The sequence below is a fragment of the Xyrauchen texanus genome, chromosome 2, assembly GCF_025860055.1.
Source record: "Xyrauchen texanus isolate HMW12.3.18 chromosome 2, RBS_HiC_50CHRs, whole genome shotgun sequence".
Taxonomy (NCBI): Eukaryota; Metazoa; Chordata; class Actinopteri; order Cypriniformes; family Catostomidae; genus Xyrauchen; species Xyrauchen texanus.
Genome location: NC_068277.1, coordinates 59,377,234 through 59,404,374, shown reverse-complemented (window position 1 = coordinate 59,404,374; position 27,141 = coordinate 59,377,234). Strand labels below are relative to the sequence as shown.

Below are 27,141 nucleotides of genomic sequence, written 5' to 3'. Positions count from 1 at the left end.
ATCCGACGACTCTGGTTGGGCCAAGATAAGTCAATATTTAGACAATTTAGGTTTTGAATGCTGCTCAACCTCAAGGTAGCGAGAACTGCTTCCATACACTATGCAAACTTGTAAGGTGTTAGAGACGAACCAAAGTTAAACACCCAGATCTGGTATGCCAACGAACCTGTGCATTAGTACTAAGGACATAGTAATAAGCCTGATTTAGGTTCACAGTCCTAAATCAGTCCCTGGGACTGATGTGTGACAGGACATGCTTTTGATTGACCATTTTGAAGGGAAATGTCCTCCTTGTCCTATTCAGACCTTCTCATGTCCAGGATATAATGAATGTTGCTGTTTTTCCCCCAATCAAAAAATAACGGCTATAGAAGCCATGCAGTGCTCTCTCAGGAGGAACAATCTCTATTGCTTTCTTGCGGAGGAGTGACTGGACTTCCTGCACTAAAACCAGCATGTCCTGCACTGGAACAGTGGAGGAAATAATGGAGTTGAAATGTGGGCTCAGAGCAAATTGAAGCACCTACCCTCGGGTTACTGTGCGAACAAAACAAATTGGCATCCCAGGAAGCCAGCTGATAAGGATGTGAGAATATTGCCATCCTGATTTTGACCCTTTTGACTGCTCACTGAAGGGAAACAAAGCATGGCTGGGATATGCTGCCCGAGTGGCACTGCGTTTGGTGGGCGGAAAACACTTGGGCCAGACTCTACCCATCACACTTTGGGCAGGGAGACTTGACACTTTGTGATGCAGGGAAATAATGTGGTGAGTGAACTTGAAGACCTATTTATTAGAGTCTCTGATATATATCCCCCTGTCCTTGACAAGACACCCTAGAACAACGGTTACCCAGCACTCTTTCAGAGTGTTTCTTTCTGTTCTTTTTTTTAATCCACCACTCTATGGGATGTCTGTCCTGTTTTATTATGGTTAGTACAGCTGCTGAGTTCATTGTGTGTCAAGGAGGTCTGAGGCAGAGTTAACAAAAATAAAACGAGCTTCTTAACAGTGTTAGGTGAATAGGATTTTCCCCTCAGTACATTGTTCACAGTTTATTATCATTTTAACTTTTGTACTTTATACACCATCAGCTTTTGTTCTTCATTTCTCTCTCTCTCAGAGTGATTTTAAGGGAAGAAGATATCTGTGATGAGGTGTGACTGAGGCTTTTCTGAGTTTAGTCCTGATTGAAGTAAGAATGGCCACTACCAAGAAAGGTAAGCCTCTTTCTCTTTTTCTCAGTATTTCTCTGACTCACTCTCTTTCAACCCTAAAACTTTTAAGGTAATTTTTGTAGCCGCTTTGCATTCAAATTGTCAACTTTACCTGGATTCAAACAAGTGAAAAGCTACAATCAAAAACACACAGAAATGGAAAGTGCTTCACTCCAAAGTAAAAGATCAATTTAAACAGAAATAAATCCCTACTGTATAGTTATGTAATATTCACTATTATACTACTACTACTACTACTACTACTACTACTACTATGAATAAATCAATAGTAACTGTATTATACTGTATTTAATCAATATATGTGATGCTCTGTTAGGCAGCACTTCTTGGAGTTTGGATTGTGCTGTGAGGTTCTGTATAAAGACCTTCATTTGATAGAAATATTGAAAATGTAATTTCATTTGATTTAAACTTTTAATACATTCATTTAGACACTATTCTGATGAACTGTTGGTATTAAATAATACAAAAAACTGTTATCGTATCGGCAAGAACTAACAAATTTATATTGTTTCTCGTACTCATTCTCAAAAAAATCCCAAAGACTTTACATTGAAGAAGGGAAGAGTCATATCTGGGATTAGAATATCATGGAGTTTTGTCATAAGAGTGTTGGTCAGTAAGCAAAAACCTACTAGCATTCACCCAGAACACCCTAGCAAACCAAATATCAATGTGCTTACAACCATTTAGAACACCTTGACAACCACCCCCAACACCCTAGCATCATGGTTTACAAGTTTTGTATGGGCAAACACCAAATATCAAATATTTGTTTTCTTTAGAATGAATGTTATCCTTATTTGAGGTTGACTTCAATTTACATGTTAACCTTTACATACCAAGAATGTTTAAAAACTAAAAGTTTGTCTGTGAGAAATTGAATTTGTTGTTTTTATGTCAATCTACATATCAAGACTTTGGGACAACCTGCTGGTTTGAAATTCTGAGGAATGAGACCTCAAGAGGTTTTAATAAACCTGAAACAATAATACATTTTTGCTCTGTTGTTGGTGACCTGGCTGTTGCCTAACATGTGGGCTGTCTCTTACTGTCAGGATGTGTGTGAGTGTGTTTGTCTGGCCACACATGTTCTTGCCAGTTGGTTTTAGAAGAATAGCTTGTGTGTTCACTTCTTTCAATGAGCATTAAAGCCTTTTCACTCAAAGTTCTGAAATCTTTGAAGGATAATGTCAGTCTTACCCTGTAATCTTTCCACCATACGTTGTGGTAAACAATCCGTGTCACTCTCCAGAATCTAGGTTATGTGATAACGTTTAATTTTTAGATTAGCACTAGGGACACAATTGTCATGCAGTGTATTGTTTGTCAATCCCAGTGCATCCACAATTTCTCCGGGTCAGACAGCAACATTCACATAACATCTTCCTGTCCTAGGTCAGCTAATCTCAAAACTCACCCTGAAATGGCATTCCATGCAACATGATCACATGGGAGGTCAGCATGTTGTTTCTGATAGTTCCTGTACACTAGGTTCGGCGACATTATGCCAACTTACGGACCACCATCATCTCCTATCAGATAGGTTTGTCGTGTTAGCAGGGGGAAGACTAGGGTTCGGATCCCGTGTCGAGACCAGGGAGTAATCATGATCGCATAATCGGTGACGACGTTGCATTTTCACCTCTAACATTAAATGATTGCTCCACTAATGGGTAAGTTTAGACATGGGTTTGGTGGCAGACTTTATAAAACATATATTTCTCTTTACTGTATTAATGCCTGTACAGATGAAAACAACTCGCTCGTCTTGCTTTTGGCGCCCCTATGTGGACAGCACACCCATGGAGATCACACGTGCCCATACGCCCAAATTCACTTACCACTTTGGCCACGGGGGTCAGTGTTATGATTTTCGGTAAGTATAGACCGATTTTAGATGAAGAAAAGTCGACCAACTCTTTCTGATCTCACTATGAGATCAGTCTGCAGTCCATGGTGTGATCTTTTTGGAAATGTTTCTTTCCATTGTGGCATAGGGTGGACTTTTCTCAGAGGCAAATTCTCTCGGTGCTGCCATGGTTACAGTGTGAAGTTTTAGATGAGGTTCATTAATGAACAGCACCACTGGGCTTTACTTAAATAGAGAGTCTGTCATTCTCTCGTGGCAGACAACATTTCTGCACCACTTTCATTATATTAACACCTAGGGTGGGGGGATATGACGATGTATATTGTGGCGATAATATAAAGTGTCAGTCATTAGAGATATTGCTATATTGTGAATATGGCGATATGTAAAAGTGTGTGTGTGTGTGTGTGTGTGTGTCTCTATCAGTGGGCAAAGAGAATTGAAGAGACAAGGACAGGGTTTTTCCAGCATTGAAAATGTCAATAAAATTCAGCAAATTCAATGGCATTCATCTTGTGTTCGGTGCTTCATAAGCACTAAATATGATTCTCATCTGGTTCTTGCATCCGTAACCATTTTTATGCGCATTTTCAAATTGCACATATGAAATCCTGAATGGAAATGCTTTATGCGAATAAACTTTTTTTTTTTTTTTTTTTTTTGGAGTTTCGCATTAGTTAAAATGAGCATTATGGTGATGGAAACAGTTTATGCACAAAAGGATGATGTGTTTTTTCCATTCATGCATGTTATGAGTGTGCGATAGCTTGATATGTATGAAAGGTCTGACCTTGGCACACAATTATCCATATATAGCCCTTGGCATTTGGAAGTGTTTAACACACAGCTGGTCTTCACAAGTGGGTCCTCACAATCTGCTAGAACAGTTTTTAGCATGTGCGCTCCCATGTATGTGGAGGCTGGTGACATATGGGCATCACATCCATTTCAGCCCTCATTATATCAGATATTTTACTTATTCTGTGGCATCTTCTGGCAGCATTGAATAAAAGGAGGTACAATTGCTCCAATCCTGCAAATAAAACTGCCTGAAGCAAGGAGCACATTCAGCTGTTGAATCAATTGTCTTTTTCTTTACTCCAAGTGCAGGGATCCAACAATCTCCAGTGTAAACTATATTATATACAGGTATGTCGGTCTGTGGCCACTCACCTCAATATGGGTCCTTTGGGCCAATCGCCAGCCAAGTTTTAATCACCCAGAAAAGGATACATATCCTCAAATGTATAAGTAATTCTTGGTTGGTCTATCATATTGTATGTCAACCTTGCTATACACTATTGTAAGGGAATTTCGGATCAATATAACTTGAATTACAGTGAATTAGAACCAAATTTATAGGTAAATGATTCAGAATTAACATTTAACACTTTATCAACTATTCGTCCACTGATAAGTTGATATTAGAGTATTTGACCAATTCTGGACAGAATATTATCCCTTGGCCAATGGTAAAAATATCATAAAGTTATGATTACTGATTATGAGCAAGGTAACAAAATCGACAGTTTAAGGCAGTAACTTATAAGCACACAGCACAAGACACTTGTATGTAAAATTAAACAAGACTTTATTGAACTACTCTAATACACTTAAACGAATCTAACGAGAACACACAGACATTCATACAGAGGCAGGATTGAGCTAATGTCTAGCATTAGACATTATTTCTTAGACCTCAACCTGAGAGAATCATCACACTAGCAATTCAACCTTTGCTCATTTGCTTAATAAGATTTGCAAGAGTTAGGAGACTGTTGTACTTTCGTTTGGTTGCTCCTGTGAGTTTGCTGGAGGGAATCTTGGCGGCGCTGATTGGCTGGCGGTCAGTCGATGTTGAGTTCTCAGGAAACCACTCTGCTGTGAATGGATGGTTGGCTTTGCAGGGTGGAGCCTCGTATGCCAGATTCATCGACGTAATCGACGTAATCGACGTCATCGATTACAGAAATATGTCGATTTGCATAACATGCATCGCAATGGAATAATTGAAATGGCAGCGCCCAGTTTAAGCATGGATTCCCCAAAGAACAAACTGCAGCTAAAAAAAACTTGCCCATGGTGATCTAAAGCGTGGGAGTATTTTAGCCGGAAACCCAACGATGTGGTGCTGTTTAAGATATGCAAATTGGAAATGGCGTACAACCTCCATGAACGAACACTTGAAGTGAAAGCATCTCGGAGTGCTTGTCAAGACAGCAGCACCGTAAGTCCGATTTAATTTTGTACCCACCCAAACATGATATAGTATTATAACACGTGTTTCTGTTAGTAGTAGTCACTTAAAATAGATTTTCTAAATGTTTCCTCATCGCCCCCATGTTAAAAGTAATTTCTGCACCGCTGCTAACGTAACTTGACACCATGCATCATCTAATTTTGTTATTTGGCCATTTTATATTTTCTGTTTACTTTAATGGCCATGCAGCCCTCTACATTGTGAGTAAATTTTGTACTATGTGAATAAAAACCTCTGTTATTAGCCACTGGCAAGTCAGTTTTATCATTTTACTCGCCAGTGAGCGCAGAGGAAAAAGCACTTGTGTCTCATTCACTTGAACTCCAAACATCTCAGGGAACCGCACCACGGACGTCACAAGAGCAGCTCTCTTGAGAATGTGTGAAGATGAACCACTTCAAGCGCTCTGAAGTGCATGCCGTCTACAGAGGCGTGTGCAAAACTCCCGCGAAAATATAAACAAGGTATAAACAGATTCGTTTTGTGAACGCAAAGCGCTCCAGTTTCACTTTACGGCCATGTAATGTGGTCATTGTGGGTTTATTCACGCAGTGTTATAACATGCAGTGAGACCGAGGAGATGCTCTATTTCTGTGGAGATGATCAAATGCAAGAAACGATAGTATATTGTTGTTGGATTTAGCAATCCAACAACAATATAAATGAAACCAATGTAAAATTCAAGTCACTTTAAGGGGGAATATCAAAACATTGTGCAACATCGAGTTTAGCATTCCAACTTAAAATCTCTCCAAAATAAAATAAATGTTGGACTGTAAAATGGAGATTACCAGTTAAAACGGGGCTATTTTTGTTGCAGAATAATGCCCTGCAGTATACACTTAGTTTCTTGTACATTTGTATGTGTTTAAGAGAAGATAATTAATTTATATATTAATCAAGAAATAATGTTTTAAAAATCTTTAGGAAAATCAGCAAATTATTCATTATATTATCCGACTAATAAAAAAAATAATCGTTAGATTAATCGCTAAAAATATAATCGTTAGGTGCAGCCCTACTGCGCAAGGAAGTTTTCTCCACATCTCGATGAACTGCTGGAGTTATTCTTCGGCAAGGTTTAACGAAGGCTCAGACGGAAGAGTTGATTAATCTTGGAGTGAGCTCTTGGTGGTCGAAGATCGTGCAAGCAGGACGAGCAAACAAAAGTAAACAGCCAACTTTGAATGATTATCATTGGGTTTTAACCATGTCGATCTGGTCCATCCCGACAAGTGTTTCTCCCAATCAGATGTGGGCTTGGGCGGGTCCACGCCCTGTTCTCCTGTTCTTGCATGTAATTTGCATAATATCCACATGATCACGTGCGGCCAAACTTTTAAGAGTTTTAGTACGCACTTTAAGAATCAACTTTCATAGTGTACCTATGGTGCATCCTGCACAAGTCTACATTGCATCAAATCATTCATCCATCAAAAATATACCAAATTACATATACTTCCTATAATTGAGTTTATATAAAACATACATGATACATAAAATATATCTAAGGCAACAACTGGTGAGTAATACAGCTTATTGGTAGCAATTTTGAGACCGTTGTCTATTAAACCAATGAGAGGGGAATCCATGTGGTCTCTGCTGAGCTAAAAGAGAACGTCTCTGGAATGTGCAGCTGGGGAGAGGAGGTGTCCTGGGGGAGCAAGGAGAATGTCACCGTCTTCACGATCTGCATTCCTGATATGCCAGCGTTGATTTGTGCATTAAGGTCAAGAGGTGTTACCTGGCCATTTGGTCTTACAAGAGTGTTGAGTTTGTGGAACAAAGAAAGGTCTTCGTTATTGGTCAGAGCTGTCATTACAAACCCTGGTCAGAAGTTAAACCGGTATGGGAGAGACGGTCTCCTTCAGCAATTTGGGTGTGATGGATTTAGTTTTTATTGCTCTCTAATGGCTCTGTGGGGGGATCTCTCTCTCATCTGTGGAATGTGGTGTTCTGTTCATTTTATGTGCTTTGTTCACAGATAATCCTACACTATGTAGGCCTATGTGTAGTGTGGACTTGATAGGGCATGAGCAATCATCTGAATTTGAAATGACTGTACATGTGTGCAGTCTAGATGAGGGAACGAGTATTGCATAAGCTAGCTTACGCTACGGGAAAGATTCATCTTTTCTGAGATATTGAAGCCAAAAAATTATCCTTAATTTTGTATCCATTGTCAACACAGTGGGGCAGCTGCAGACCTTGAGCGGGCTAACTAGCGAGCTCATTGGTTGCTCTGCGGCAACTGCTGCAGCCTATAGACGAGCTTGGGCGGAACTCGCATCCAATGAGAGGCGTCCGTGCGCTCACTGCATCAAAGCCCCCCAAAAGGGCGTGACTAGAGTGCATATAAGCGTAGTTCGTAGGCTGGAACCCTGGTTTTCATTGAATGAAGCGAAAAATCGCTGCGTGGCGCTGAAGCACGGCCGGTTCCGCAATACTCGTTCCCTCATCTAGAGAGAACCGAGGTTACGTTAGTAACCGATTCGTTCTCTTACGAGAGGTTCTCTCGTATTGCGTAAGCTAGCTTACGCTACGGGAACCCTTTGTCAACGCCGTGCGCGCCAAGCATCCACTGCATGAGCCCCAGGGTATTAAGGGGGACCCGAGGGAGCCCTTGTGAGTGGGGAATTAATATTTGGCCGGCAAGAGTGCGGGCCAGTGTGTGTGTAGTACATAAGCACATAGACAGAGCGGCGGTGCCGGTCTGTGTGGACTGTGTCCCATTAATGCAGCTCACCAGGGGAGCTGTAGCGTATTAAACCGCTAGCAGTTTAGCCTGCAGAGCGGGTACTTCCAGATTGTAAAATCTGACAAAGGTGGAGGGGGAAGCCCAGCCCGCTGCCACACGTATGTCGTGAATGGAAATCCCGCTGGACCATGCCCACGTGGAGGCCATGCCTCTAGTGGAGTGAGCCTTAATGCCTAGCGGGCATGGTAGGTCTTTTGACGCGTACGCGGCAGCAATAGCGTCCACTATCCATCTGGACAGTGTCTGTTTCGAGGCGGCGAGACCTTTGGTGCGCCCTCCGAACGAAACGAAAAGCTGCTCGGAGCTTCTGAAAGATGCGGAGCGCGCAGTATACAATCTCAGTGCTCTGACTGGCAAAGGAGATTGGCGTCGCGTTCGCTATCAGATGCTGGTAGCGCCGACAAGGAAATGATCTGTGCTCTGAAAGGAGTACCGACCACCTTGGGGACGTAGCCATGTCTAGGCTTTAAAATGACCTTGGAGTCACTTGGTCCAAACTCAAGACACGCAGCGCTGACAGATCTCCCACCCGTTTAACTGATGATAGGGCAGTTAGAAAAACGGTTTTAAGTGAGAGGTGTTTCACATCCACGGATTGAAGCGGTTCGAAAGGGGGGGCTTTCATAGCTTCGAGAACTATAGAAAGGTCCCAGATAGGAACCGATGGGGGGCGCGGAGGGTTCATCCTTCTAGCTCCCCTGAGGAAGCGGATGACCAGCTCATTTTTATCCTGTGACTGGCCGTGCAGGGGTTCAGCGAACGCCGCGACGGCCGCCACGCATCACTTTGAGCGTGGATGGGGATCTGCCCTTATCCAGCAGCTCTTGTAAAAACACGAGCAGCGGCGACACCCCACATGTCCGTGGGTCCAGGTCTCTGTCGGTGCACCATTTTGAAAACACAGACCATTTTGACGCATAGAGTCTTCTCGTGGAGGGGCTCTAGCGTGTATGATGGTGTTTATTACTCCTTCTGGCAAAGCGACGGGTAGTCGTTGATCACCCACGTGTAGCGCCCAGCGCTCTGGGTGGGGATGCCAGATCGTTCCGCGAGCTTGCGAGAGGAGATCTGCTCTCACTGGGATGGGCCACGCGCTGTCAGTGACAGCTGCGTAAGCTCCGGGAACCATGTTTGATTCTCCCAGCGCGGGGCTATGAGGAGCACCGAGTGGCGGGTTTCCCTGATCCTCTCCATTACCTGTGGCAATAGCGAGACGGGAGGGAAGGCGTAAAGCGGGCGGTTGGGCCAGTCCTGGGCCAGCGCGTCCTTGCTTTTCGAGAAAAATATTGGGCAGTGAGAGTTCTCTTCTGACGCAAAGAGGTCTATCTCTGCTCTGCCGAATATGCGCCATAACGTCTGGACTGTTTGAGCGTGCAGGGACCATTCCCCTGGGGAATATTGTCTCTGGACAGTCTGTCTGGGCCGTCGTTCAGGTGGCCTGGCACGTCGCGTCGCCCTCAGCGAGCGCAGGTGGCGCTGGGACCAACTCAGTATGCGTTTCGTCAGATGGAAGAGGTTCCTGGATCTGACACCACCCTGACGGTTTAGATAGGATACCACAGACCTGTTGTCCGAGCGGACCAGGACGTGGTGACCCTGAATGATCGGGAGGAAGCGCCGAGCGCGTACTCGACCGCTATCATTTCCAGACAATTTATGTGAAGGAGCTTTTCCTGAACTGACCATAGGCCAAAAACCGGAGAGCCCTCGCAGACCGCGCCCCAACCCGTTTTGGACGCGTCTGTCGAGATGACTTTTCGGCGAGATACAGCTCCCATCATCACTCCCCGCTGATACCACTCGGCCACTGTCCAGGGCTGCAGAGCTGAAATACAGGTCTGAGTCACTCTGATTGGCTGGCGGCCTGTGGCCCAAGCCCGGCGAGACGCGCGGTGTTTAGCCAATGCTGAAGCGGGCGATGCGCAGTAAACCCAGTTCAAGTACTGCTGCGGCTGAGGCCATGTAGCCTAGCACTCTCTGAAACTTCTTCAGAGGTGTGAGGCTGTTCATCTGAAATGACGCTGGCTAGTCGCTGCACACGGCGCAGCTGTGTAGATAAGCGAGCCGTCATTGCCACTGAGTCTAGTTCTATTCCAAGGAAGGAAATTGTCTGACTGGGCTGTAGTGAGCTCTTGGTCCAATTGACTGCAAGGCCCAAACTGTTCAGATGACTGAGGAGAACTGTCCTGTGAGACAGAAGCTCCGTATGTGATTGTGCCAAAATCAGCCAATCGTCCAAATAGTTCAGAATTCGCAAACCCTGACTCCGCAGGGGTGCGAGCGCCACGTCCATGCACTTCGTGAAAGTACGGGTGCTAAGGACAGGCCGAACGGAAGGACGGTGTATTGATAAACCTGGCCGTCAGGCGAATCTCGAGAATGGCCTGTGACGGGGATTTATCTGAATCTGAAAGTATGCATCTTTCAGATCGAGAGAAATAAACCAGTCCCCCTGGCGCACATGCGCGAGGAGTTTGCTGGTTGTAAGCATTTTGAACGGTCTTTTGCAAGCGCTTTGTTCAAAACCCTGAGATCTAATATTGGTCTGAGGCCGCCGTCTTTCTTGGGGACAAGAAAATAACGGCTGTAAAACCCCGACTTCGCTCAGGGGAGGCGGCACTCTCTCTATGGCCCTTTTGCACAGAAGGTTTGCTATTTCTGAACGAAGCATGCGCGCTGCTTCCGTGTTCACAGTAGTTTCGAGCGCGCTCTGAAGCGAGGAGGACGGCGATCGAACTGTAGCAAATAGCCCTGTTTTATTGTGCTTAACACCCATTCGGATATCCCTGGAATATCTTCCCACGCTTTGAAGCGTAATGTTAGAGGGTGAGTGGCCAAATCGCTCTGATTGCTGCACACAGCGCGCTGAACAGAATGTGTGAGCGCGCTTACTGTGCTTATGCTGGACTGCTCGCAGACAGCATGGACAGGCTGTTCTGTGAGTGACTTCCCGATTGAGGTGAATGGGGAAAGAGTCACGTCTGTTAAGTGATACGCAAGCATAGTCACGGGCACGGGACTTACATACAGAGAAGTGTTTGCTGGCCGTGTGACAGAGCGGGCAGAGAATGGGCGTGCGCACGTATTCGTGAGCGTATTTATTGACTCTAACACTCGAGTGGTTCGTAACCACTTTTGAGTGTGCTCTGATGGGGACACGGAACGTGTAATGCTTGTGTGTAGAGGTGAACACTGGATCGTGGGCACATTTTCTACACATGAGGCTGGCCGTGTGACAGAGCGGCCAGAGAATGGGCGCGCGCACGGATTCGTGGGTGCGCTTATTAACCCTAACACTCGAGCGGTTCGTAACCGCTTTATGTGAGTGTGCCGTGATAGGGCCACGGGATGTGTAATGCTTGTGTGTAGGGGTGAACACTGGATTGTGGGCACATTTTCTACACATAAGACATGTTTGCTCTCTGGTATGGACACGGGATGTGTAATGCTTGTGTGTAGAGGTGAACACTGGGTTGTGGGCACATTTTCTATACATATGGCATGCTTGCTCTTTACCAGATTTATTTGGGTCGCCGTGAAAACGGCGTTTGAGCCCAGGCAAGCGGGCGTTAACACCGGCTTGTTGGCTGCTGAATCTACCACTGTAGTAGCCTGAAGGAAGGGGACTGACAGGGGGCGAAGCTTTGACGGTGGTCCGGCCGCAGCAGGACTGATCCGTTGTTTTGTCAACAAAGCTAGGAGGACTTCGGTTGTTCAGGTTTCAGCGCAATTCTAGTCCGAGGCCCGCGGGGGGGCGGCGGTCTGCGGCGGCTGTCTGAGCGTGATCGAGGGCGGCCGCCCTGTCGACGCTGAGAAGTCTGGCTTTGTTGAGCTGGGCGCTGTGAAGAGGCTCGTGCAGGAGGCTCACATGGGCGGCCTGCAGAGGAGCTAGCACGACAAGGCAGAAAGAGATTCATGGCTTGTGTGGCTTTTTGGACCTCTGAAAACCGGTCAATGATACCACTCACCGCGGAGCCGAAGAGACCGGATGGAGAGAGCGGTGCATTGAGGAACGTAGAGCGCTCTGCTTCTCCCATGTCGGCTAGCGTTAGCCACAGATGTCTCTCGGTCACAGTCAGCGCGGCCATGCACTTCCCTATAGCTTGGGCTGCAGCTTTGGTAGCGCGGAGGGCGAGGTCCGTAGCACTCCGTATGTCTGCAACCGCCTCTGGATGCCTGCTTTCCTCATCCCACTCCCGCAGAAGGTCCGCTTGGAGGATCTGTAGGACGGCCATAGAGTGCAGAGCAGATGCAGCTTGGCCGGCGGCGGAATAGGCGCGGCCAACACAGGCGGAAGTTGTTCTGCAGGCCTTAGACAGGAGCACTGGTTTAGACCGCCATCTCGCGGAGGGCGGGCAAAGGTGTGCTGCTACCGCATCCTCGACCGGAGGGATGGAAGCGTAGCCCTTCTCAGTGGCGCCGTCCACCGAAGCAAGAGAGGTGGAGACGTGGGATCGCACCCTGGCCGAGAAAGCGCGTTCCATGATTTGGAAAGCTCGGCGTGGAGTTCCGGCAGGAAGGGAGCGGCCGGGTAGCGGGTGCTGCTGGCGGCGGCTCTGTAGAAAGCAGCCGTCAAGTCTGTTGGGTGCCTGCTCAAGGGGCAGTGACCACTCGAGCCCGAGGCGGTCGACGGCCTGTGTGAGGAGGCGTGTTAGTTCCCCTTCGACTCCGGCGTGGGTCCTGCTGGATTCCTGGGCCGAGGAGGAGGCGTGTGAGCCTGACCACTCCTCGCTGTCCGAAGCCATGATGGAACAGCCCTTATCCTCCGCTTCTTCGTCCGAGATGGCAGCAGAGCAGCCGCTCGGCGGCAACTGCGCGTCCGGGGGGGCGGGGAGGGTGAAGGCGATGCTCGAGGGATGGGCTCCGGCGAGGCAATCGCTTCTACCACTGTTTCCGGCAGCCTTTGAAAGCGGCGCTTTTTTCTGCGCGGCTGAACAGAAGGCGGCGCGGCGGCTCGGTCCTGAGCGCTCGAGTCGAGCCCGCAGGGTCGACATCGGCAGCTCCTCGCAGAGATCGCATCCGCCCGGCGAGGGCGAGCTCTGCATGCCCCAGTCCCAGGCAGAGAGCGCCAGATGATGTGGCGGTCTCCGGTGCTGAGAGGAGCGCGGCATGAGGCGCAAGTGGAGCGAGGCATCTTAAAAAAGACGCTCATACTCTTTTGTGAAGTTCTTTAAGAACTAGCTTGCTTTTAAAAAGGATACGTCGCCGGATGGCGTAGCTCGCAGGATGGCTGAAGGTGGCGAAGACGGCCGGCTTCTTCGAGCGCTGTCCACGCTTGCTTGATGCCCCTCGAACGGCGACGCGGCTTCCGGTTCAGTGATGCGAAGAGCTTCGCTGAAGAGATGAAAATCAGGGTTCCAGCCTACGAACTACGCTTATATGCACTCTAGTCACACCCTTTTTGGCGGGCTTTGATGCAGTGAGCGCGCGGACGCCTCTCATTGGATGCGAGTTCGCCCTAGCTCGTCTATAGGCTGCAGCAGTTGCCGCAGAGCAACCAATGAGCTCGCTAGTTAGCCCACTCAAGGTCTGCAGCTGCCGCACTGCGTTGACAATGGATACAAAATTAAGGATAATTTTTTGGCTTCAATATCTCAGAAAAGATTAATCTTTCCCGTAGTGTAAGCTAGCTTACGCAATACGAGAGAACCTCTCGTAAGAGAACCCCTGACTTAAAACATTTGCTTTTGTGTGATGCTGCATCCACGCTGATAAGTGTCAATGTAAGTCCAATACGAATGCCCAATGGCTTGTCCAACATAAAATACTGAGTGCACCTTTAAACATTGAGGGTCTAAGCTTGTTGGCTAGTCTTAACTGGTCTCCCAGCATGGTCAGGCTTGTCAGTTGGCTGGTTTACAGCTGGTCAACAAGCTTAGCCTGGTTTTAGTTACTTTTGTCTGCATGATTTTTGCTGAACATTCCAGTCAGCATGTCTGAATATGCATCAAGAATTCAGAGACCTGTACCTGGTCACAGGTCATTTTTCTGTGTAATTAGTGTTTGCTTTTGTTCTTCCTGCAGCGTCATCTAAGACCGGGGGTGTTTGCTTTGCCCAGGAACCCGTTGTTGCCGCTGCTCACTCTCATGTGCATTTTGATGAGAAACTTCATGACTCTGTCGTCATGGTAATACCAGAGTCAAATGAGAATTTCCTGGTTAAGGTAAGAGGACGTTATTTTGCTGGGGTTACTCATTCACCTCATTTGTTTTCCCACTGATGGTTTTCAGTTAGGAATATGAATTCATATTACAGCAAGTGCATTGATTATGTGAATTTTGTCATCATATTTATAGCTCATAGCTCATTTCCCACCTCACAACTAAATGTCAACATTTAACTGGACGTGAGTTTCTCCTGTACTGATAAACCCCCCATTGTGAGTTCTTTAATGTGCGCTGTAATTTAAAAATTATCGTACATTACACTGCACAGCAGATGTGCTGGAGGACTGATTATATCACAGCGGGAGAAACTGGAGGTCAGATTATATGTTATCTAACATATAATGTTGTTTACAGATAAGATGCAAATGCGCTTGCCGCCTATGCGCGCCGCCATATTGTTTACATGCAGTTCAGCATGGGTTTCTGAGTTCACCATAGAAGCATGGACGGTTCTAAAAACCTAGCTCTTTCACAGCACCGGAAGTGGTTAGAATGAGTGACAGACGGAATGGGAGAAGGCTCGGGTGGATTGACTAGTTTGGATATTCTTTATTTAACATTGTAAAGTATAGCCGCATCACTGCATCAAAACTTTGTTGACATGATGACGGAATGATGTAAATTCTGCAATCCTGGGTTGACGATTTAAACTTTACAGCTCAAATAATAAAAAGTTTTAACAGAAGAATCAAAGTGTATTTACTGTATTAAAAGCTTCACATTTCTAACTTCACATTCCAAAAATGGGCTTCATTGTAATAGAGATTTTTTCTTTTTTGTCAAAATAAATTGTTGTGGTAATCAACATAATGCCATAAATGCTGTTGATTGACCTATACTTGTATCGAACCTGGAATATTTCTGTAAGCCCCCAGTCTCCCTTATTGATTGGAATACTTGCAATGAGCTAAATATACACCGAAAATGTACAAGATAATTAAGTGGGAACATCTACCACAAACTATTTAGTCAACGATGGCCTCATCAACGATAAGTATGTTTTCATAAATGAAAACGTTCAAGTATGATTTCATTAAAGACACTAACTATGCCCTCTTTATTGATTACAGTGAACAATGTTTTAATAAATCAACTATTATCTAATAAAAAATGGCAGACCTGGTTCTAAAAGCACATAAAATTAAATTCAGACATTGAGTTTTATTCTCCTAATCCATATTGTATATAATGTGATGACCGCTTCTCTTTCACTCTTCGCAGGTGGGCTTCCTGAAAACTCAACACCGGTATGAGATTGTGTTCACGTTGCCTGAGGTGCCAGGGCTTGGGAAAGATGTATGTCCAGCCCCCATTCCAAATCCACACCTCTGCATCACTAATTTAACGGAAACTCCGGATGGTAGGCTCACCAGTCTAATCCTAGCCTTGGTTCATTAGTAGTACCATGGTATTTTTTGAAGTACATTAGACAGAGCCAAAATGCAGTAACTAACCATTCTGTCCAAAATAGTTCAACTAAATCAGGTGCTGAGTGATTCCAGCCAGGTCTCCTAAGCGACCAAATTGGCCTGGTTGCTAGGCAGGGTAGAGTTACATGGGGTAACCTTGTGGTCACTATAATGTGTGGTTCTCGCTCTCGGTGGAGCACGTGGTGAGTTGTGCGTGGATGCCGCGGAGAATAGCGTGAATCCTCCACATGTGCTATGTCTTCAAGGTAACGTGATTGACTGTCTCAGACACGAAGGCAACTGAGATTGTCCTCTGCCACGTGGATTGAGGCGAGTCACTACGCCACCACTAGGACTAGGAGCATTGGTAATTGGGCATTCCAAATTGTGGAGAAAAAAGTTCAGGTCTCTTATGCTATAATATTTGCTATGACAGATGGGTTTGGCTCAACTATTCTCAGAGAAAATGGAGTAAGACCAAGTCACATGGTTGGCTGCAAAATCAGAAAAGAACTTTGCATATTTACTGTGTTTTGGCTCTGTATGGTACAGCCACAGAACTTTTTTTGTGAAGATAGATCATTTATTCTAGTGATGTCGAACTGTCTCTTGCACTCGCCTCTGCACATACAGAATGCAAAGAGAAATTAATTTTGAAGTGTTAATGTAATGTGATAGAATGAACACTTACTGAATGAATGTAAAGGTGCAAGTCGTATCAGCGATGACTTACATGTCCATTCAGAGCGATTGCATTTTTGCGCAAACAGTACTGTTTCAGATCATTCTGGTGCCTTAGGCGAGATCCCGGGGGGGCGAGCCCTAGGCGACCACCTAGTTCGCTTATGTCTAGAAACGGCACTGTGCACAACAAATAAAACTGAATGCAGGTGTCTTGAGACACATTCAAAGATTGACCTTCCTTTTAGATTGACACATTATCTCTCCTGCAGAAGATGCTGAAAAAATAGCCAGACGTGGCACAATAGTCAAAGTCGGTGGCCTAGTGTATGCTTGTATAGAAAAAATACTGACACAAAATTGCGTTTGGAGTAAACAAACCCTTAGGTGGTATTTGATCATTGTGTCTTGCTTTCTTATTGATGTCTCAGTGCTTGAACATGTTGCTGGAGTCTGTGGTACAATAACGGCACCAGTATAAGCTACTGTGCAAAACTAAGTTAACATAAAACCATCTTTTAGAAGTGTTTCTTTTTTGTTTGATGTCTAATGATATATCTATAGTGAAACAAAAAGTTATGAACCATATCTACCAGACCATGTTTGTGAATCAAAGATGAGGTGACTTCACTTTCACTGAATAATGTGTCTTAATGTCCTTTCTATTTACAGTCAGATTATAAAAAATAAATAAATATTACTTTTAATCTCACGTTGCATGGATGCACTAAAGAAACTTCTCGTTAATGTTCGCTGAACCAGAACACTCATTGAAATCTTAAAGTGACAATTACTTATTTAGCTTTTCTTGTACAAATGAATGTAAACTAACTTAAATGTAATTACATGGAAATTGTACACATTATTTCAAACAGTGACCGCTCATATCATTATTATATATATACAATTTCATGATATAATATTAATTAAAATAATGTAGAATTTTCTATTTTTATAAAGTAACATTTTTATTATAATAATGACAAACAATTTATTAAAATATAAATATAAACTTTCGCATACTTTTTTCAGGAGAGGTTCTGTTGCTTGTTCTGCACCTGATCCACCTTAATGTACCCCAATATTTTTGAAAGCTTATTTGTTTGTGATTTTTCTTATAGAGAAATGTATATGAGCAACTCTTATTATTTAAACTTTAAGCATTTATATTGTGTATTAAATAACTTTTATTTTTATGAGAAATTATAATGAGCATTTTGCTCAATTATTCTTTAGAAAACAAGCAATTTTCTGTAATGTTTAGTCATTTAAGAGTTATTATATTGAATCGTGAACCTCATATCGTATATCGAACCGAATCTTGAGAACTGTATTTTCATATCCCTAAGAGCCAGATGTTCTTTGTAATAAACATTAGCTTTCAATGCAAAATACAGTTGAAGTCAAAAGTTTCCAGGAAACAGGTAGAGTATCTATATCCACAGTAAAACGAGTCCTTTTTCGACATAACCTAAAAGGCTGCTCAGCAAGTAAGAAGCCACTGCTCCAAAACTGCCATAAAAAAGCCAGACTACAGTTTGCAAGTGCACATGGGGACAAAGATCTTACTTTTTGGAGAAATGTCCTCTTATCTGAGGAGACAAAAATCAAGCCATTTGGCCATAATGAACATCATTATGTTTGGAGGAAAAAGGTTGAGGCTTGCAAACCAAAGAACACCATCCCAACCGTAAAGCATGGAGGTGGCAGCATTATATTGTGGGGGTGATTTGCTGCAGGAGGGACTGGTGCACTTCACAACATAGATGGCATCATGAGGAAGGAAAATTATGTGGATATATTGAAGCAACATCTCAAAAGTATGTAAAATTCTGCCCCACTGGGAATGTGATGAAAGAAATAAAAGCTGAAATAAATCATTCTCTCTACTTTTATTCTGACATTTCTCATTCTTAAAATAAAGTAGTGATCTTAACTGACCTAAGACGGAGAACGTTTTCTACGATTAAATGTCAGGAATTGTGAAAAACTGAGTTTAAATGTATTTGGTTAAGGTGTATGTAAACTTCAGCTGTACAAAAGTCCATTTGAATGAATTCTTGGACACTGCTGACTGTTCTTTATGTACACTAAACAGGCAAAAAAATGTCTGTTCTGCAGCTACAAGCATTGACCGTTTAGAATGCAATGTTGTATGCCTGTACGATATAGTTATATAGTCTTTAACCTAATTGTGCTAATGATAAGTTTTGTAAGATTTTCACCTCCAGTGAGCGTGGGGAGGAGCAACCGACGAATGTCAAAATAAAATATCGAACCTGGAGCTAAAACTGTAATGTGTCCTGGAAGCATTATTGGAAGTTTCAGGCCCTGGTCACACTAGGCTTTTGAGCATGCAAAATTATTTCGGACATCACAATGGGTCAGGATATAATGTCATGGCAAGTGTTTCTGTTTTTTTTAAATAATAAATCACAAATAATAATATATTCAAAATATGGTGTCTGCTTACTTTCCAGCAACAATAAAAATATGCAGCATTGAAGTATGTATCCTTTGAATTGACCCAAGAGGTCAGTTTGTGACATTTCAATCTTCAATTCATCACACATCTCATCATTCAGATTCATAGGTTAGGGAATGGAGCACCAATAGTGTGACCACCCCGTTTAATTCAGCATCATTCTGCCCGATTGAATTCAACTGTGCACTTAATCTTATTTTGGCAAGCATTCGTTGATTTAAAGGAGAGAAAATAATTTTTGTGTTGATGTGTTATGATTTTCACTCTGTTTTGTCAATCTAAAAACAACATGGCTTAAAGTTTGTGGGCTAACCCCAAGTTTTAGGTGTATAAAATGATTGATTAATTGCTTCTGCTTGTCCACTCGCTTTTTGAGGATTGACCACAGGTTCTCAATGGGATTAAGATCCGGGGAGTTGCCTGGCCATGGATCCAAAATTTAAATGTAATGATCTCTGAGTTACTTCATTATCACTCTTGCCTTGTGATATGGTGCTCCATCATGCTGGAAAATACACAGATCATCACCAAATTTCTCCTGGATCGTTGGGAGAAGTTGCTCTTGATCCCATTCTTTATTCATGGAAGTTTTTTGGGGGCAGAATTGTGAGATAGCCCACTCCTTTGGATGAAATGCAACCCCACACATGGATGGTCTCAGGATGCTTCACTTCACTGGCACTTTCACAGGACTCATGGTAGCGTTCACCTTTTCTTCTCCAGACTATTGATTTTCCGGATGTCCCAAACAGTCGTAAGGGGGCTTCATCAGAGAAAATAACTTTGCACCAGTCTTCTGCTTTCCAATCCTTGTACTTCCTGAAGAATTTCAGTCTGTCCTTGATGTTTTACTTTAAGAGAAGTGGCTTCTTTGCTGCCCTTCTTGACACCAGCCATTGTCCAAAAGTCTTCGCCTCACTGTGCGTGCAGATGCACTCACACCAACCTGCTGCCAACATTGAGTAAGCTCTGCACTGGTGGTGACATGATTCCGTAGCTGACTCCTCAGGAGGAGATAGTCCTGGCGCTTGCTGGACACTCTGGGACGTCCTGAAGCCTTCTTCACTGCAGTTGAACCTCTCTCCTTGAAGTTATTGATGATCTGGTAAATGGTTGCAGTATTCTTTGCAGCAATTTCCATGCATGTGAGGCCATTTTGATTCAAAGCAATGATGGCTACACATCTTTCATTAGAGGCAACCATTGCAAACAAGAACACAATGATTGGAAGCACTTCTTCTCTCCTTTTATAGCAATCAGTCTGATCTTATAATCCAATCAGAATGATAGAGTGATTTCACCTGACTAGTACTTGTTCACATTTTCCCAGGTGATGCTGAGTGAAATTTATGTTAGCTGGTCATTTTGTGCCAGGGCCAAAAAAAATTGAAATTTTGGGTTTTGTGATTAAAGTTCGTTTTTTTGGCCAATGAAGCTTTTTGCAATTATTTAAAATGCATCTGATCACTCTGCACAGTAATCTAGAAACAATGTGAATCAACACCACAACAACTGAAGCAGAAAACTTGTCGAAACACAAAATGTATGTCGCTGCCAATACATTTGGCCATGGCTGTACAGAAGACATTTATAATGTAATGAAGTTGCCCCCCTATACAAGCACACCCAGCCCCTGCCTACCCCAATCTACAAACCATTACACTTTTCTATAAAAGAGGCAAAGACATCATTCTTGCAGCCTTTCATTGAATGCCTGGAGAGGGACATACTGTTTGTATGAGTGTATTATTGTATACTGATTATTGATTTTGCTCTGTTATTCTCTCCATCTCTCTCCTGCTCTTTGGTTGAAATTATTTTCCATTCCTGTTTCTGTCTGTAGGAGGTCTAAGGGTGACATGTGAATATATGGTCCATCAGGAGGGTGTGATGAGTGAGGAGGTTCAGATTGTTAGTGAGAGCAAAGACGATGTGTATGTGAAGGTCAAAGTTCATGCCCGTGTCATGGGTAAGTGATGTCTGCGTAGTCAAGTAAATATTGTAGGTAATGCAGCCTTTCTAAAATCAGTTAAAATACATAGTCATTTAATGTTGGTTAACATTAATGAAATAAAAGTTACGGCTGTAATAACAAATAATGATAGGCCATTGGGATACGTCAACATGCTCTTGAGGTTGACTTTCAGACTCCACATCTCTGTTAAAAAGAATCCTCAAAAGTGGGTACAGGTTTGGATTCACACTCGGGTGTGGCTGAATTCTAGTATGAAACAAACTTTATACAATCCAGTCCATTTACAATAGTCCCACCTAAAAATAATTTTCATTTATAATTATTCTCATTGAATATTCTGTTTCACTCTGAAATATGTCACAGTACAGATGCAAAATGGGGTTATGGGGTTGTTCAGATGTGCGGTTATATGTTGTCCTCTAGAGGTGTACTGGTGTAAAGAATTGATCAAAATGATCAAGAATCAACTAATATGTTATAAGTAACTGATTTGATCAGCATATCTATTTTTCTTTTCTTTTTTTGTTTTTATTAATTTGCTATTGTTTTTCGCTGTGAATTAAAGTAATATGAAACATAAGTTAAGCTCAAGTAACTGCATTTATGGCATAATGCCAATTTCCACAAAACAATTATTCTGACCAAAAAGATGTTGGTTACAGTGAGGCACTTACAATGGAAGTGAATTGGGCCAGTAAAGAAATACTAATAAACATTTTAATCATAAAACATTGGGCAAATTTTGCATATTTAGTTCGATACATTCATCATATATGACACTAACACTCTTAACCTGAACTGCTTGCTGATGCGTGCCACTGGAATAATCCATGAGTTTGCTGCTTAGCTTCTGAAACTTGAGTCCCGCGACTCCCGCCTTCATGTATTTAAATTGACAATGACGATGACAATGACGAGCGGTGTTCGACTACTGAGCATGCTCAGCATTCAAATGTTTGTTTTTTTTAAACAATTGTTATTCCTGCAACAACTTAATGACAACTGACGGCGATGTATAATGGAATGCACCAGATCAGCAACAAGGATATCAATTATTGGGGGGACAATCGGGCCATATCTGATTATTGGAGGGGACTTGTCCCCCTCAATGCATATTGTGGTTACTACACTGATTTTATAGTGGTAAAATCAATTGCTAACCTTATCAGTGTAAAGGTATATCCAATATTACAACAAAACCGTGTTATACTAGTATTGGATATAACTTTGCATACAGAGTTATATTTGTGCCACAGTTCTGTGTAAAATAATATGTTGTGCGCAAAAACATATCTGCATGTACAAGATAATATTTTGAAAGTTTTTTTATATTTGTGCAGAATTGTGGCATCTCCATATTTGCTCAGATAAGATTTGTAAGATCAGTAGTTTTATCACACTAAAACATTTTATTTAGGGCTGTCGAGTTAAACTAGTTTTTAAATAGTGTGATTAATTAGATAAAAATAAATAACGCAGAAAGTATTTTTACACAAGTAATCATATCCCCGGACCGTAATAGAGAATATTCCTTCCATCTGAGCAATTCAAGCATGGAGTACCACTTGTTTTCTCCAGGGGGCAGTAAGCGAAACTCCAGCTGCATAGGCAACGTGCAGCTTAAATAAGCGGTCTCATTTTGATGGCTGTGTGCTATCTAAGACACATCCATTGAAGGGTGCATTATACCTAGCGTCCTTCTTTAAACAAGCCTAATTTAAACGAGACGGCCTTCGTAGGACAAACGGAAACAGAACTTATCAAGGTTGCTTTGACCGCACGCCTCTGTTTAACAAGCGCGAGCGCTTTCCCTTTTAAAGGGACTTTGTTCCCTTCTCACTCAATGTATGAGGTACATTTTAGAAGAGTTATAATGATGTAAAGAGAAAAGAAAATAGATTTTACAGGTGTAGTTATAGTCCATAATACTTTATTTGAATTATGTATTAATATAATTATACATATGATATACTCTGCACACATCTGAGGTACTTCAACTTGTGAATTAACATTCCTTGCGTTTGAACATCATATTTTCAAGCAAATTGCCGCCATTTTATTTAGCAAAGAATTGTGGGTTATGAGTGCCCACGAAGGATACACCTCATGCACCCTCCGAATTTCCGTGAAAGAAGGTCACATTCGAAGGCTGCATTTAGAGTGTCCTACTCGTTTTTCTGAAATGAGACAGCCTCGATGACACGTGCAGCCGATAAATGCAACCTCCGGAGGACGTGGCCTTCGAAACGAGACACGGCAATAGACCAGAGAATAAACCATACTTGCCTTAAACATACTTTTAAGGTGCTGTAAGCGATGATTTTATTTTTTCATGGAAAGGTATACAAAAATGTTTCCTACTGTTCAACAGTATCTGTGCGGTGTTTTGGAAAGAGGGGGCTTGGCTAAATCAATGGCTCAGTCTTGGTTAGAATGGCTAAAATTGCAGCACCTTTAACTTCACAACGAACTAAAAACGGTATGATTATGAGGCAACCGAGGCGCTCAAAGCGTCCATCTGATGCAGCTGTACATTGATGTCCTTAGACAAGCCCTTATGATAAATTTCGAACTGATTGATGAATTCAATTGCAGAATGGATTGCTGTGAACTGTAGGCCAATAATTATGTTTAGTAATATGTAAACAAACAATATATTGCATTCTAAAGCCACTGTTTGTATTGTGTTTTTTTAATGCTTTACTTATGTGCCCAAATAATGTAATCCATTTTAATTATTCTAGTAGTATTTTTTAAATATATTTTATTTATAATTGTTTATATATAACTGTAAAAATTATTTAACCATTATATATTGAATTATTGTTATTTATGTGTGTGTGTTTTTTTTAATTCGATTAATCAAATTTGTATCAAATGACAGCCCTAATTTTAACTTGTATAATGTTTATGTTAGGGCTTTCAATCGATTCATTTTTAATCTAATTAATTACACGGTGTCCCGATTAATTAATCACATATACAAATATTTGCTGAGAAAGCCCCTCATATAACAATAATTCAATATATAAAGATTATACATATTTATATCAATATAGTATTATACATAGTTATCTTTAAATATTAAAACATGATATATATATATATATATATATATATATATATATATATATATATATATATATATATATATTCAGATAATTTAAATGCATTACATTGTTGTAGCAGAAGAGTTAATCATTGATAACAATACAAAAAGTGGCTTTAGAATACAATGTATTGTTTACTACCATATTATTGAACATAAGTCAATCATTGACACACACTTCACAGCAATCCATTACACAAGTGAATTTGTCAATCAGTTGGGTATTATGAGGGCTTGTTTAAGGGCCCGTCAATTTACACCTGCGTCAGACGTCTCGGGTGTGTTGTGTCATAAACATAAAATGTTTAGTTCACTGTGTCAAGTTAAATATAGTTTAATACTCAATCTTTAAACACATCTTGAGATCCCTTAGATCGCATTTTGCGCTCCTTCGAGTGTTTTGAACGCAAGAACGTGACACATGTTTGTGTTATTTTGCCTACTGAAGTGTTTTCTTCACTGTATAAACTGTGTGTTGCTCATACAGCTGAAGTTTCACTTACTGCCCTCTGGAGTAAACAGGTGATACTACAAGCTTGCATTTCTCAGGAATCTTCCTTATTATGGTTTGTGGGCATGCGATTCATGGCGTTAATTTGTTTTAACGCGTTATTTTTTGTAAAATTAATCGCACTGAATTAATGTTAAATCGACAGCCCTAGTTTATGTCTTTTGTCTATACTTTTGAAGCTGCATATTTTAGCGTTTATGGACTCGACCTATTCACTTCAATTGTGAGTGTCTTACTGTAACCGCAATGATTTATTAAACGAGGGACAGGTCAAAATAAGTTTTTGTGGTAATCAACATTATGCCACACATGCTGCTAACTGGGCTTAACTTGTTTTCATCCTGAAATTTTCCTTTTAAGGACTAAGTATTTATGAATAATCATTCTAATTTTGTCAAGTAGCTCTGTTTAATCAAGTGCTGTCAATGCATTATCTTTGCACTGCTGTTATATATATATTGCTCATATTAATTTCAAAGAATTAAAATAATGTATGCACTGTGAGATTAAACAAAGTAGTCTCTCAAATGGCCTGCTCTATTTAAAAGACTGTTTTTCTGTCTGTCTGTTAGACCGCCACCATGGGACTCCCATGCTCCTGGATGGCGTACGATGTATAGGAGAAGAGCTGGAGTACGACTCTGAGCAAAGCGACTGGCAAGGATTTGACTAAACGTGTAAACTTCAGACTTTCTAATCAGTGCCACATATCTGCACTGTGGGTGGGAACAAAATATTCCAGATTATGAACACAGTCAAGGGTGCTTTTGTCTGTCAAAACACACTGTGGTTACTTGCTTGTTCTTACTGTTACAATGGAATGATTGTTTATTGTAGCTTTTTTTCTTCAGGTTCGGAAGAAAATAATCAAGCAGTGTGTTATCCTCTAACTAACTGAATTCCAGTGTTATGACTGAGTGTTTATTTGAGATTAAATGCAGTCTTTTGTCTTGTAATTAATACTTTGTGTGTGTGTGTGTGTGTGTGTGTGTGTGTGTGTGTGTGTGTGTGTGTGTGAGCGTGTATTTATCACTTTGTGGGGAACAAATGTCCCCATAAGGATAGTAAAACCCGAAATTTTTGACCTTGTGGGGACATTTTGTCGGTCCCCATGAGGAAAACAGCTTATAAATCATACTAAATTATGTTTTTTGAAAATGTAAAAATGCAGAAAGTTTTCTGTGAGGTTTAGGTTTAGGGGTAGGGTTAGGTTTAGGGGATAGAATATAAAGTTTGTACATTATAAAAACCATTATGTCTATGGAAAGTCCCCATAAAACATGGAAACACAACATGTGTGTGTGTGTGTGTGTGTGTGTGTGTGTGTGTGTGTCATCAGTGGCATATAAACAAACTTGCATTTTATGATTTTTTTTTTTTTTTAATCAAAAGTTTACTTGAGTTGAAATGCTTTTTAACATCATTTGTGCGGTAAAATGACTTGTGAGTTGTTGCATTGAACATCCACTAGTGGTCAGTGTACTCCATCCAATAAACATGCCGTTTTGTTTCAGTGTAATAAAATGGGTTGAATTGAAAACTAGAATATATACAACAAATAAATCATATCTGGTATGTATTCCACTCACGCACAAATACCACAATTACTTTTTTAAAGTTGTTTTTATCTTGATCAGTCAAGTTACAAGTATACAAATACTTTATGCTCATCAAAAGTTTATTATTCAAAAGTGACATATTTATTGACACATTTTCCACGTGGTGTATGAAGTGCTGACTGGTAAGATCTCATGGTGGTCACTTTAACATATTTGTATTCAATAACCTGTAGTGAGTTTTGAAGTGAAATCTTTCATATGCTTTTTCAACACAAATGTAGTAGCACATCACATGCATTTAAAGTCCATTGCCTTTCAGTTTTATCATAACTAATAACCATGAAAATAAAACAACATTTTGTCTTCTGTTCTAATTTTAATGATCTATATTTAATACCCCAATCAGCATGTCAAGGTTTGAGTTTTATATGTCATTCATTCAGATGCCTTCCCTTAAGGCCAGAATATTGTCTCTAGTGTCTCTATTGCATTGAGGCGCTTTGAGGTCTGATACAATATCAGCTTCAAGGAGGGCCCGTCGATAGTGATCCAGCAGAACCGAACCGCCTTCCACCCCAGTGTGCTCAGGGCCAGAAGGCCAAAATAAACACTCATATGAACTTAGTTTTATAAACAAAGTCAACCAAAAGATAAAAAGTGTCCAAACCTTTGGAACATTATTAAATGCATATCATTTTTCATCAATAAATGGCAAATGTAGCGATCGCTGCAACATTGACAGTTTGACGGAGAAAAAAAAAAAAAAGAGTAGAAAATAAGTTTTAGGTCGTTATCTTGAAAACTAAACGTAAACGTATGTTTGTTAAAATAAGATGCTTCTATCACAAACCAAACGTCTCTATTATTTTGGGTGTATTACGTAGGCCTACATTTAAAAACAATCGAAATGTATTTCCATCATAACAATTGCTTTTCAGATGATTATGTTGTCATGACGTCATTGATGTTTTATTTCGATAGCCGACATTAACTTATATTTATATTAATTCAGAGTATTGCAACCCACTTTTTAAATGCGTCATTCTCAAATCACAAAATGTTTCTTCATTGTAACTTCACCCTTGTGCGTCAGTTTAAAGGTTACTCAGAGGTC

At 41.8% G+C, this 27,141-nt stretch overlaps 1 protein-coding gene across 2 annotated transcripts in view; it reads left to right on the top strand.

The window, feature by feature from the left end:
• Positions 1-26,909, top strand: part of LOC127618961 (UPF0687 protein C20orf27 homolog) — a 37,097-nt gene extending 10,188 nt beyond the window's left edge. Inside the window, exons 1-6 of one of the 2 annotated variants that reach the window (XM_052091676.1) lie at positions 983-1,019; positions 1,125-1,221; positions 14,155-14,294; positions 15,520-15,658; positions 20,717-20,842; positions 25,041-26,909. In XM_052091676.1, coding sequence (XP_051947636.1) covers positions 1,203-1,221; positions 14,155-14,294; positions 15,520-15,658; positions 20,717-20,842; positions 25,041-25,141 — 525 coding nt within the window. In that variant the 5' untranslated portion in view covers positions 983-1,019; positions 1,125-1,202 and the 3' untranslated portion in view covers positions 25,142-26,909. Of the gene's footprint in view, positions 1-982; positions 1,020-1,124; positions 1,222-14,154; positions 14,295-15,519; positions 15,659-20,716; positions 20,843-25,040 lie in introns of those variants that run through there. The other variant, XM_052091670.1, reaches the window with a different exon arrangement.
• The last annotated feature ends 232 nt before the right edge of the window (positions 26,910-27,141 follow it).